This window comes from Fistularia commersonii, chromosome 17 (genome assembly GCF_037954325.1).
Source record: "Fistularia commersonii isolate RoL2024-O1a breed Wild chromosome 17, RoL_Fcom_v1.0, whole genome shotgun sequence".
NCBI lineage: Eukaryota > Metazoa > Chordata > Actinopteri > Syngnathiformes > Fistulariidae > Fistularia > Fistularia commersonii.
In genome coordinates, this window is record NC_141300.1 from 8846639 (window position 1) to 8859724 (window position 13086).

General features: G+C 38.4%; 1 protein-coding gene across 2 annotated transcripts in view; it reads right to left on the bottom strand.

Annotated features, from left to right (window-relative positions):
• necab2 (N-terminal EF-hand calcium binding protein 2) overlaps positions 1-13086 on the bottom strand; it is a 100050-nt gene that overhangs the window by 30707 nt on the left and 56257 nt on the right. For both annotated transcript variants that reach the window (XM_086162999.1, XM_086163000.1), the window contains exon 8: positions 4266-4345. In XM_086162999.1, the coding sequence (XP_086019125.1) occupies positions 4266-4345 (80 nt within the window). The remainder of the gene's footprint in view (positions 1-4265; positions 4346-13086) is intronic.

The following is a 13086-nucleotide window of genomic DNA, read 5'->3' on the forward strand; positions in this document are numbered from 1 at the left end:
ATCACGGAATGTTTTAAATAGTGTGACCCTATTCAAATGATGTAATTTAAATGTATATATGATATCACCACATACTTTCGCACAACATCCTAGTGCTCATAACCTAAAGCCTGTCAACATTCACAGAAACCACAGACATTTCCCAAGATATCTTATATTTAAATAAAGTATCCTTCCAAAAATATGATTACTGTTCATTGTACTGAAATTTTTTTCCTGTATTTTTGGGAAAAGTTGTATTAAATGAGCTGCGAAGGATATTTGGCAAATCTTGATGATGATGTAACATCATAGCATTATATGACACCATAACTGTGATGACACACTATTAAAAGAAGGATGGCGTAGCAGTGCTTAAATAAAAGACATCTCAGCTCTTTTTGAAGATGGAGGAAGCTGGAACTTTATCTGAAACAACTAAAGTTGAGAATATGACAGAGAATGAAGAAACTTTCAGCGCCTCCACAGATAATGACGGCACAGAATCTACAATCCAGAAGGAAGACACAGAATTGGAGGAGTACTTCACAAAAATTATTCAACATGTTTGTGAGATTGTAGGAAAGATGGAAAAAATCCATAAGAAAAACGAGCTTCTACGGACAAAGTGCAAAGAACTGCGGAGTACTATCACCATGTTGCAAAGGGAGACGCAGAACAGTCGACGGAAACAATGCTGTGAAATTGTTTTAGGGTTGATTCGTCTCATTAGTGCTTTACTTGTCCAGTGCCATGTGGTTGATGACTAATGGTGCATTTTGAGAATAACTGATTGAATCGTTATAATCACATTCTGATGTGCTTAAAAGCTATAAAAGACCTTGTCCTACTGAAACTCAAAATAACTCTGCATTATCATCCTTCTCAGCCTCTCCATTACTTACACCAATCAACCATAACCTTTTTGCAACTGTTATTTGATTTTTATCAATGTAAGTGACCGACAAGTGTCGGATGGGGATAGTTTGACTGCTGGGTCAGAGCATATCCAAAGCCAGATCTTTTAAAGGGTTCTCTCGGTCAGGACCTACTAAAAGTGGTCCGAGGAAGGAAAACTAGTGAACTGGAAACTAGGCCTCACTGATGCGTGTTGGGTGAAGGCTGGTCCTTGTGGTCCAGTGCAACAGAGGTGCTTGAATTGCTCGAAATGCGAGCTCTGATAGTGATGTGGTCTGTCTGATAGCGATGCGGTGTGTCTGCAGACCATCGCGGTCGTCCATACCGATTTCTGACCACTGCCAAATGGTTCTACGGTGGACACGTGAGCATCATAAATGGACTGTGGACAGTGAGCTTTAAAATTGGGCTGTGGGCAATTAAAGAAGATGGTCCTATGAATCAAATTCTCTTTTACATCAAGAGATGGCTGAGAATGCACTGTGGACGGAGTTGTGATACTTTGGGCAACGTTTTGCTGGGTCCTGCCATTCACGCTGATGTTACTTTGACAATAATCTCCCACCAAAACATTGTTTTAGACAATCTGTCCTGGATGTAGAGATGACAACCTTCTTCTTAAGCGGGATCCCGCAACATTCCTCACTCTGAAAACAGTTTGGGTACTATTTGAGGACCACGATAAGTTCAGAGTAACGATGTGACATTCAGATCCCCATTTCTCAACCCAATCCATCTGTTGGATGTGCTGCTGACCTTACAAGATTTAAAGGATCTACTGCTACAACTTGTACCAGATACAGTGGCCTACTTTCAGAAGTCTAGTTCAAACTATGCCTTGACAGAGCGGGGCTGTTTAAATGGCTGAAGCGAAACCTAAATAATATTTACCAAGTTGCTATAATGCCTTGGCTGATCAGTGTGCACACAAAAAAAGTTTCAATATATACGTGTTATAAAAATTCTAAAATTAAAAAAAAAAAAAAAAAAAAAATCAACAAATCCAAAACACAATGAGGGAACAAATACAAAATTGAAAAAGAAAAATCCCGAGAAGGAACTTGATTTTTCCTCTGGGAAAAGTTTAAAAGGTAACAGGAGTTCTAGCGTATGAACAAACAGCAGTGGCAGAGCACTATTTTTAACTAAGCTGGCACCTTATTCAATCTGCAGTTGTCATATTATTCCTTAAGTAAACAATTTCTGTGGTACAGTGATGATATCTGTGATTTCCGATGTCTGCTCTATCTTCCTGTGTAACAATTCGTAGACCCATACAAATATCAGCCTAAACAGAAAAAGTAATTCAATGAACCTTGTTGTTGCAATATTATATAATCGGATGATTGTTGCTTTAACGTCAAGTAATTTGAAAATTTAATCTAGCTGAAAGTATGAATACATTTTTGTTGGAATTGATCTATAAATCTCACGTAGGCCGGAGGTATTGAACAGAGCATGATAAGAGTTTGACCCTTTGGGTCTCAATTTGTTAAATGAGGTTCATTATTACTAATCAAACTTGTGTCTATCGAGCTGGTGTATCACTACAGATTAGTCAGATAAACAGGAAGGTGAAAGTAATGCAACTAACAAGATGCCGCAACCTTGGGCGTTCACAGAAGACCATGATGATTAAGCAGAAAAAGTAGAAGAAGTCGAAGGAGAAAACGATTGAACTAGTTGAGTAATGACATCAAAACATCCTAAAAGAAGTAAACAAAGATGTGGGTCTTTGTACAGCCTGCCCCAACCCAACTCCTGTAAAACACAAAAGGGGCAGTTATGATGTCATACAGGTGAAGTACACTGTGACAAAAGACAAAAGTAACAATAACACTGTGGAACTGTCATCTCTACAAATAAAATTGCTTTCCCCCTTAGTCACTAGCTAAATTCAAAGGCCGGGTGCTACACAGACCTTTGAAAAAACATGTTATATTCTAGTAGAATTCGTAATGGATATCAGGCTCTACAGAGGTCTTTTTCATGAGTGTTTTTTTCCCCTATGATCTAAAGTGTAAGGTAACACCAGGAAGAAAGTAATTATGTGATGGATACCGACCACCGTACATTGGTGGAAAAAAAAAACCAACCATCTATTCACTCTTCTCTGTACACCTTAAAACCCGGCCTTTGTTACAAACTTTCAATTGACTTCCCCTGTGTTCGCTACTGATATAGGTCAGGGTTTACAATGACTCCTGGGATGAATTGGGGGAGTTACTTTAGATCTAGCTGCTTGATTTAAGAAACAAAGCAAGGATAAGCCATCCATCACCACAACAGTCACTGCCATCAAAGTACTTTCGATCCTGTCTAAACAGGTAAAAATCAGACAACACTGTTCAGTCAACCATGAGCAAAAGTCCTTCTTGCCACAATCACAGTTAGCTCCTCTGAAGTGTAATGGGTTCTCTGGGGGGCTCCGGGGTCACAAGTGATTATTGATTGAGTATTCTCCGGTGGAATTGTTTAATTCATTTCTGCTAAATTGGAGGTCACTCAGAAGGTTGAAACCCTTCTACTTAAACATTGCCAATTTGCCGAACATAATTCGTATTAGCATCCAGGGCCGTGGTTGTTCTTGGACAGGGATCCCAGAATATGTCCAAGGTATGTCACCTTCTTTCTGGTACAAATCATTTGTTCCCTGGCCATTTTTCTTTTTTGTCAAGCAAATGACCTACTCCCCTCATTCTTCATCCATTCCCTTTTGGAATGGATAGAGAATTTTGTGTAGTGGTCCACTCTGTTGAAAAAAACTGGGGCACCGTCAGGCTTATCAATGCTCTGTGTTCTCAGTGAAGGAGATGCAGGCGAGGCGGGGCAGTAAAACGCGAAAGATAGGAAGGGTGTTTTGGCAAAATGGGGGAAAGGGAAAAGAAAGAAAGCAAAAGGAAAAAGGAGTCAAATAAGGATATAATTGGCAAGGAGAGAAACAAGATGACGGACAAAAAGATGGTCAATAGAGAGAAAAATGGAACATGACAGATGCTATGAAAGGGACATAGTGTGAAAGGCGTTGCCCTCTATTCAATTCCCTTGGCCCTCCTCCCCATTTTTCTTTCTCCCCATTTTCTTTTCAGTAAAGCCCAATTGACACATGGATGCAATTCTAAAGTTTCTATCATTCAAATGCAGAAAATATGGTTAAGGGGTTAAACAAGGTTCTTATGTGTTTACTTGTCCCAGGAACTGCAACCCATTTCAGTGTTTATCTGTGTACCTGGTTAATTCAGTCTAAAATGTTGCAATTCTAATGATCATTATTTAAATTATACAAAAAAAAAAAAACCCTTGTGTCCTTTACAACAAGGGAATGAACATGAAAGACCACCTTGGCTATTGCTGTGTGGGTTCTCTACCTTATTCTCCAGTCGTCCAATTAGTTCAGCCAGGCGGTTGATCTGAGCCTCAAGACCCTCTTTTCGGACCTCCACCGCTCCTGCAACACAAACATGCAAAAGATATTTGCATATATTCTAAATTAACCAAGTTAATGTACAAATACTATAAAGTGCAATGGTATTAACCTTAACCTGCCTTGTTGTATATAATGAATGTAATCATTTCAGTAAACTGATTGTTCCTTGATTTTCTATTTGCCTCTGTTTAAAGAAGGGCTACAATACAAAAAAATTCAGAAATCAAATATATTTACTCATGTGACATCTGTCACATCAGTAAGGCAATCACAGACAAGGTATATGCCATATGGAACAATGATAATGTTAGCATTTCTCTTACATGTTCAACATTCCAACTGATACATATGATCATAAGAAGCTGAACTGCACAGAACTGTAAGTAAATACAAACCATAAAAAGACCTGATCTATTATGTTAGTTTCTGATGTATCTTCATTCCCATCGTTTCATCGCTGCTATTTCAAGCAGAAGATACGAGACAATTAGATAAGCAATTATCTCTGTTAGCCTGAGGAGACTTGTCTGAAAAGACTGGAGCCTGGTCCTTTGAGATGTTTGTTTAATGGTCTTGAACTCTTGTGAGTTTTATGTCCGACCACACTTGGCTCTTACTATTTGGAGTTGTTTTTTTTAGGAACTCTGTGTGACATTTGGGCCGCTATTGTATTTGTACTCCACATCATATTTGACTTTAAGCCTTGGTCATTTCAGAGACATATTGACACAGTCAGCAATGATGTTATAGAGGCCCCCTTTAAAAATTTTATTGTGATGATGTTAAATAACCTTTGCAAAGGTACAAATGAGGGTAGAATATCTGTTCTGCCTGAGGTGTAATTTGGGCCCCATCCAGGTCTGTTGTAATCTTGTAAAGACGGAGGGAAACCATCAACTTACCAGTTGATTTGTGTTTCATTTCTGCCATATGGTTGCAAGCTTTGGGTATTGACTGGGACAATTAGATTTCAATTACACATATTCAAAAATTCTTTTGCTAAACTTTGCTTAATAAGATGCTCTTTGTGTTGTTAGAGGAATGCAAACACAAGAAATAAGGGTAAAAGGACTTTTGCTATTAATTTTTTATATTCCCTTGCAGGAAATTCCTTCAAGAAATATTCTTGAAAATTCCCTTTAAACCATCATGGATGAATCATATGCAGTTGGCTTCCATTTAGCGATACCAGGGGAGCTACCAGCTCAACAACACTTCAACACACGAAGAGGAGCCAGGAATCAAACCAGCAATGCTCGGTTTCAAGGATTATTCGCTCTACCCGCTGCTCCACGCCTCACCAGGGTAATTCACTTTACAGTTTAGAATTTCGGTTGAAAAATCTGATGCATTTCTTCTTATTTCTCGTGCATAATTGTGGTTTGTTGACAACTTGCATTTGTACTTGCTATTAGTATTGCCTCACATTTGACAGATAGCTAAAATTCTGGATTTGCCTTTAGCATCTCTTCTATTTATTCAGGCTAATCCTGTTCAACCACTTAGTCTAGATCTGCATCTAATGTCTATCTTACATCTTGGTCCACCTCAGTGACAGCTTCAATTTGTGCCACAGCAAGTGAATATTGCTCTTAGGTTGCTTACCAATTCTAGAATATGGGACAGACTGATCAAAACTAACAGAGCAAACAAGGATATCGTTATTTAAAAGTAAGATGGTAAGTAGGTAAATAAACATCCAAGATTTTTCAAGGGAGGTCTCCCAGTACTTGGTTGTGTGGTGATAAACAAAAGGATAGACCTGACTAAAATACTGAGAGCTAGTGGTGTCAACTAAATCATATCCCAATTCATAATCTATTTTACTGCTATTGTGAGCATCATTTCCAAAATGAGCCCAGTGCTGCTTTGAATTAGACTGATTAGACTAATTCTAGACCATTTTACTTGCAAGTGCCTTCAACAAAACATACGCGAAAAGGGATTAAATTGATCTGCTGATAATACATGTTTATGTCTTGTTTATGTCTCTCAGTATTTTAGTCAGATCTATCCTTTTGTTTATCACCACACAACCAAGTACTGGGAGACCTCCCTTGAAAAATGTTGGATGTTTATTTACCTACTTACCATCTTACTTTTAAATAACGATTGACCCAATTTTACATGTCTTCAGTCTTCATTCTAATGTCCCCATGTTTCGGTCAATTCCTAAAATTTCTTCCTCACTTGCTCTCCACCTCTTCCCTCTCTTTCCTGAACTGCCATCCTCATTCTATCCCCAAATGGTTCATCAACAGCTAATTGGAGAGTTGTCTGCCCACTCTTCATTAAAACCTTGAACAGCAAGTCAATTAGAAGATACTGTCCACCATCTGACACACACACACACACACACACACACAGACGCACAAAATTTCATCAGCAGCCAAACCACAATCTGTAACCAAGGAACGACATGGAGAAAAATCCCATTGGTCATTCTGATGGACTTAAAAAATGTGTTTCGGTCATTTATAAGGGTTTAAGAGGAATTACAGTCTTTATGTCAAGCAGCGGGGTGGGGGCGGGGGAGGGGGGGCTCTCTTTATTTTCTCCTCGGTTAAATGAAATTTGAGTTATTCCAGCCTCTACCCAGTTTAATGTTCTATTGTGTGTCATCCCATATTTTAAATGTGTTGACATGAAATGTGGCAAAAACCCACTGCCACTATCTCTCAAACTGATAGGTATGGATTGTCTGTCTTGGTATAATTTAAGCCCACTTGAACATTTAGTGCTGTCAGAGGATGAACGGACAGACCTAACAGGATATTGGGCAAGAATATCTACTGTTGTTTGCAACAAATTTTTTGATTATGTTGACCCAAAGGGTTTATTTGAATTACTTCTCAGAATGAGAACGATCCAAAAAACAATATAAGGGTGGCATTGGAGAAAAAATATCCCCTGGAGATACAAAGATTTGAGATACCCGTTGGATACCATGGCTAAAGAAAACATTGCACTTTAACTGCAGAGGCACAACAGCGCTATTTAGCACATTTTTAATTTTTTTAGTATGACGACATTTAGATGATTCTTGGCACACGACTCACCGAGCCTTGTAAATGTAAGTTATCCTTACATGAGCACAGAAAACAGCCGCATGTGCCATTTCATTGTCACCTGCTCTTCCTCTACTAATGGAGAGGAATTTTGGTTTAACTGACATTTCACATGCATAGTCTACACAGCTTTAAAATTCGAGATAAAATATATCTTGCTCAATAAATGAGTATTAAATTGATTATTTGTTTCATTAGTGACTCATTCATTTAAGTGTCGATAGAATGTATCCTCTCTGGTTTAGGAAGAGGTGAGGAGAGAAGACAGTATTTGAGGTTTTAGTTGTCCATATCCCATGTCAAGTATCCTCACAGCTGATCATAGTAGCTCACTGTCACAGGACATTGCAATAACATAATTCTTTTCAAAAGGGGGCAGAGCTGCTGACCTTAACAAATGCAGTGGATAGTTCACTGAGCCCAACACGCACCAATCTTGGCTGCCAGAAAAGAGATGTGCTATTCTGGGTCTTTATTTGGGAAAAAAAAAAAAAGACTGCACCGGGCACCAGACTAAAACAATATGTGACTGCGCAAAATAAAACAATTCACTGTCAATAGTTAAATTGAACAGAGCCACCAGCAGCATGATCCAGGAATATTTGAGTATTTTCAAAGGGCACATTAGAAGACTGAATCAACAAATAAGGGGATAAGGGGCAAAAACACATTCTATTCTGAATGCAACGTCTTGTCAAATATCATTTCCATCCCTTCCTGAGTGGTTGCACACATGGGTGTAACCTTATATAATGGTCCATACGCCACCTGCCTATTCTCCGGATTTACTTAACCTGTAACACTAAGCTACTTATTCATGTCAACTTAACCAGCGATAGCTTGGTTAACGTCCACTCCTCCTTCAGCCATGTCTCCTTGATCAGATCTTCCTTCTCCTTCAGCCTGGTAGACACCATCTTTGAGCAAAGAGAGCCACTTGACCCCGTCTCTTGACCACACTGTACCACTCAAGGCAAGAAAAACCGAGCAGGGAGTTGGAGACAAAAGTCTGGGTCCATTGTTTGATGGCTCAATATTCTGTAGAGACAGTGCTATGCTGAATAAAGAAATTCAGGCTCAAAGAAATTCAGGTAAAAATTTCAGTGTGAACGTTTTCTGTTGTTGGTTTTGAAACCTAAAATGTCCTAAAGTAGCTTTGCAATTTCACTGAAATTGCAACAGAGTGATCACCCTGACAAATGCAATAACTCCACACTATATTCTACATTGAAATGTTGCAGCTAACTCTTCATTTTTCTTCTCTGTCCTTCTCTGCCTTCTATTTTTTTCATGATGTACAGAAATTATGTACACACAACAGGGCATTATTTTGCTGCTGACAAAAGTGATTTTGGTGTCATTTCTCTTGAAAAAGCAATTCTACCTATCCTTCAGTTTGCCAAATGCTCTCCTTACTGTAACCAATCCCTGACTAGGCTATTGGTAGAACTGGACTCTGGAGTATAACCCCTTCCCATGGGGAAAAACCTTCATGAGCCACATGAACAAAAGATAATGAGAAATCCCCAAGAAGAATAGAAGAAAAAAACACTCCATAATATTGCCCATCCAAAAGATAGGGTTCCAGACTGACAACAACAATAATATCCAGCAAATAAATCAAGACTGGAGAGAAAAATATTGGTCATTATCAAACACATTTATTCCATTCATCCAGAGAATCCAGCTTGATTAGAGATGTGGACGTTACTGTTCATGTTCTATCCGAGATTCAGAACACCTGATATTTCAGTCATGGTATCAAAATACCACAGAGCTAGTCATACCATAGCCTCTAGATAAGTTATTGATTAACATGTGACTCTTTTTCGATAACATGTTAGGGGAAAAGATTGAAGCTATCTGATGTTAATAGCATCCTACTTTGTGTCACAGAGCCTGAAAACAGGAGAACGCAACATGCTATTTCCCATTACTGTCACATAATTGTACAACTGCGTATGTAATTAAACATTTACTTGTTTCTACATACTGGACACAGAAAAAGGTAGCAGTGCTTAACCAGAGACAAAATTGCATCATAGCGAATTAGCAAACTGGGCATCCATCTGAATGTTAGAGATGAAGACTTCAAATTCTGTAATTGCATTAGCAAGTGAGCAAAAATGACAAAAGATTCCTAAATATCCAAATATTGCGTTGGCAATTGGCAACCTTAAAAAAAAAAATGCAAATTATATATACTATACAACTGCCTGATATTTCTTGGAAATACTGCAAATGGTAGTTGCTAAACTTTATCACTAGTTGCTAATTTTCTTCTTCAATAAAACATGGGAAAGAAATTCTTTCTTAAATGCTTACTTTTAATGCTTGTCACCGGGTCAGGGAATGTTAGCCAGTTAATTGCAAGAAGGGGATATTAAATTTAATTCTATTCTCAGGTTAAGATTCAAACTTGGTTTAACTGTATGCCTGATACTGGCACATTGGCTTCAATGCATGGACTTAATTGGTCTTGGGAAGATCAGGGGCTGTCATAAGCTCCATGTTTAAAGCCATTTGTACGCCGCAAAGTCTGTATGCTGAAAGAGCTTCTTTTTTTTCTGCTGACAAGCAGAATAAAATTTATTTTCTGGAGTCGGACAAGCTCTTACAATGGATTAGTGTTTGTGCAAGCGAGGGCAAAGACAATAAACTCCGAAAGGAAGAACCGGTACTGTTTCTGTGAGAATTTCCAGCGTGGAGCACTTTTGTCTTCACGGGGTGCCAGAAACAAAGAAAATGACAGTTGCTAAATATCACGTTGGGCTTTTATCATTTGGATGTAAAGAAAACTGGCTCATTAGACGCACTTACAAAGAATCTACAGTGTGTTGAGTTGAAGGTGTATAACAAGGGTGATTTTTTTACTCTTTTTTAGTAATAATGCACCTATATATTACATCTAAATATCTGCTCCTCTGTCAACAGTGGGTCTAGTTATTTTAAGTTTGAAGACATCATATCTCATCCAGCCTTTGTAATTTTCACAAGTGTGTGTATGAACACTTGCAAATGATCTTTATGGCTTGTGTCTGTGAAGGCTTTGGACACGAATCAGATGATTTCCAATTAAATTTCATCAGCTTAGAATAGAAGAGACACTGCAGCGTTGCACACAGCAACATTATAGCAACTGCAGCTCGACATGAAGGTAATGGTGGATATTTTTAGCTCTCTTATGCCTCTCCCCCAACTTACAGTCTCTTGCTCTTTGTTTCGTACCCTACTAAACTCCCACTCAGTATTTTTAATCTCCTTTTTCTTTCCCTGCCCTCTCTGTAAAATCTTAGTGCAGATACAGAGAACATGTCACTCCATATCTCACCATACACATGAAAAGGGCAGATAAAAAATATACACGGTAACTTACTTAATCTATGTCCATTAAGGAAGACAATACAGGGAAAAGAGGCAAAAGATAAAACACAAGAGCCATAATTTACTGCATACACAAAAGGGGAGGTTAGAAGAAAGAAATACATGGAAATCAGTTTTGGAGTCATTATTCCATTAACTTGTCCTGACTTATGACAAAGCATGTCTGACATCTGCTGCCAGATCTGTCTCTAGGAAATGTGTGTGTGTGTGTGTGTGTGTGTGTGTGTGTGTGTGTGCATACGCGTGTGTGACAGAATGATATTAGAAAGGTCACAGAAAATAGTTCTGTCCAATAGTCAATTGTTCAAAAGTCACTTAAGAAATGTCACCCCCATTTGTAGCAAAATAGACAACAAGGCTGGTTATGATTTACTGTATGGCGTGGCTACTTTGAGATCAATAAACCTCCAAGAGCCAAAGTTTTGCATTAAGTAGGTGAGAAAACAATTTCTACATTCACTTGTAAATATCAGAATCTGAATCACAACTGCTTTATTCGCCAAGTAATTATGCAACAACGAGATATTTGCTTTGGTTGAGGTTGCCAAACAGACATCATGTAACAGGCGTTTAATAAGTGAAAAATAAAAGTGAGATCAGGGTGATTGAGGTTGGTTGTGCAAAATGGCAAGTTGTGCAAAGCAGTGCAAGGTAGTGCATTAGAGGGGTGGGTGCAGTGTCAGTGACGGACCAGGGCATTATTTATGAGGCAAGCTGCTGATGGTAACAAAACTGTTTTTGTGGTGGGTAGTTTTGGTTCTGATCGACCGCAACCTCCTTCCAGAGGGGAATGGTTGGAAAAGTTCATGTCCTGGGTGAGTATGTATTCTGTGATGGTAGAATATGAATATATTTCTATAACATGATGCTGGCTGATGTATTAGCAGCAACATTGTGTTTTCAATGGGGCATGTCAAGTACAAAAAGAATAAATGGGCTTTAACTGCTGTTTCTTTCGTCTGTAAACAGAATCCAATACTGCAGTGTAGTGGCAAACTGAAAGCAAAAAAAAAATCATGTTCATCTGCTGCAGACAAACAAGTACCCGGCGGTTCAGCTCAATATTTCTATAATTTGTAATCGGAACATTGAGGCGTTATTATGAAACGCTTTACTCTGAATTCCTTGCCCATGTGGGAAATACTGCAATCAAGCTGTGCTTTTGTCAATAATAAAAAAGAAAACTATTTTCAAGTATTCCTGTAGATGAATAGTTGTTATTAAGATGATATCTCTCATTCTGAGATCAGTCCCAACAAGTGTGGCACTGCCATATGTTGTAGTAAGAACTAAAATAAACTCTTTATATAGATATGCTGTATTCAACAGTGAGGGGATGCATAGTAGCAATTTTGCCTCACAGCAGGAAGGAACCTGGTTTGATTCAAAGCCTTTGTATGTGGAATTTGCATGTTCTCATGGTGTCTGCATAGATTCCCTCCTGGTTCTCCAGTTTCCGCCCACAGTCCAAAAACATGCAGTAAATCTTTTGAAGCATTGAAATTGTCCCCCATTTGAATGAAAGACTGGCCGAATGTCTCTACATACAGGGACCGCTCCAGGGTTGCGCCCTGCCTCCTGCCAAATGACAGCTAGGATAGACTTTGGCCCCACTGAGACCTTGAGTGCAGGATAAGCAGTAAAGATAATGAATGACTGTATGTCCATGAGAAGTCAGTATGAAGCAGTGTTCAAAGATACTTTGAAGTGATTTTTTTTAATTCCCTGAGCCTACCCCTTAGTCTGAATTTGGGATGAGTCTGACCACCTTGGGTGCATTAAAATCTGTCAAAGACATGACCAGCTCATTCATGCCCTTGAGCAAAGCTCAGAATTTTGTGAGGATACAGCGGTAATAGCATTGAATGTGGGTATCAATGTGCCCTTCATAAATTTATGATGGCAAAATGACCATTCTTTCCTTTTTTTTACAATAGCAACCAAAGGCACTAATGATCATATTTGTATACAGGAACATGTCTATATTATTTCGTCAACTATGAGACCTGTGTAACAAAAAAATACTGTTAAATACAGCTCCCTGATAAACGACAGCCAATTCCACTCTAGAGACAAACACTAACCGAACACAAATACTTTTTTGACCATCATAAGAATAAATTGATATAAATAGTAAATATCATATGATGTGTCAAGAAAATTCAATGAAACAACAGATTTGTTTATGTAATGATTTTATGCAAAAAAGAAAAACGTTACTTTTTCATGTGTAGAACGCGTTGTCCGCTTATGGTTATTAAAATTTTAAGTCTACTTTCGGTGGGTTGGAATTTACAAAAGTATTTTATT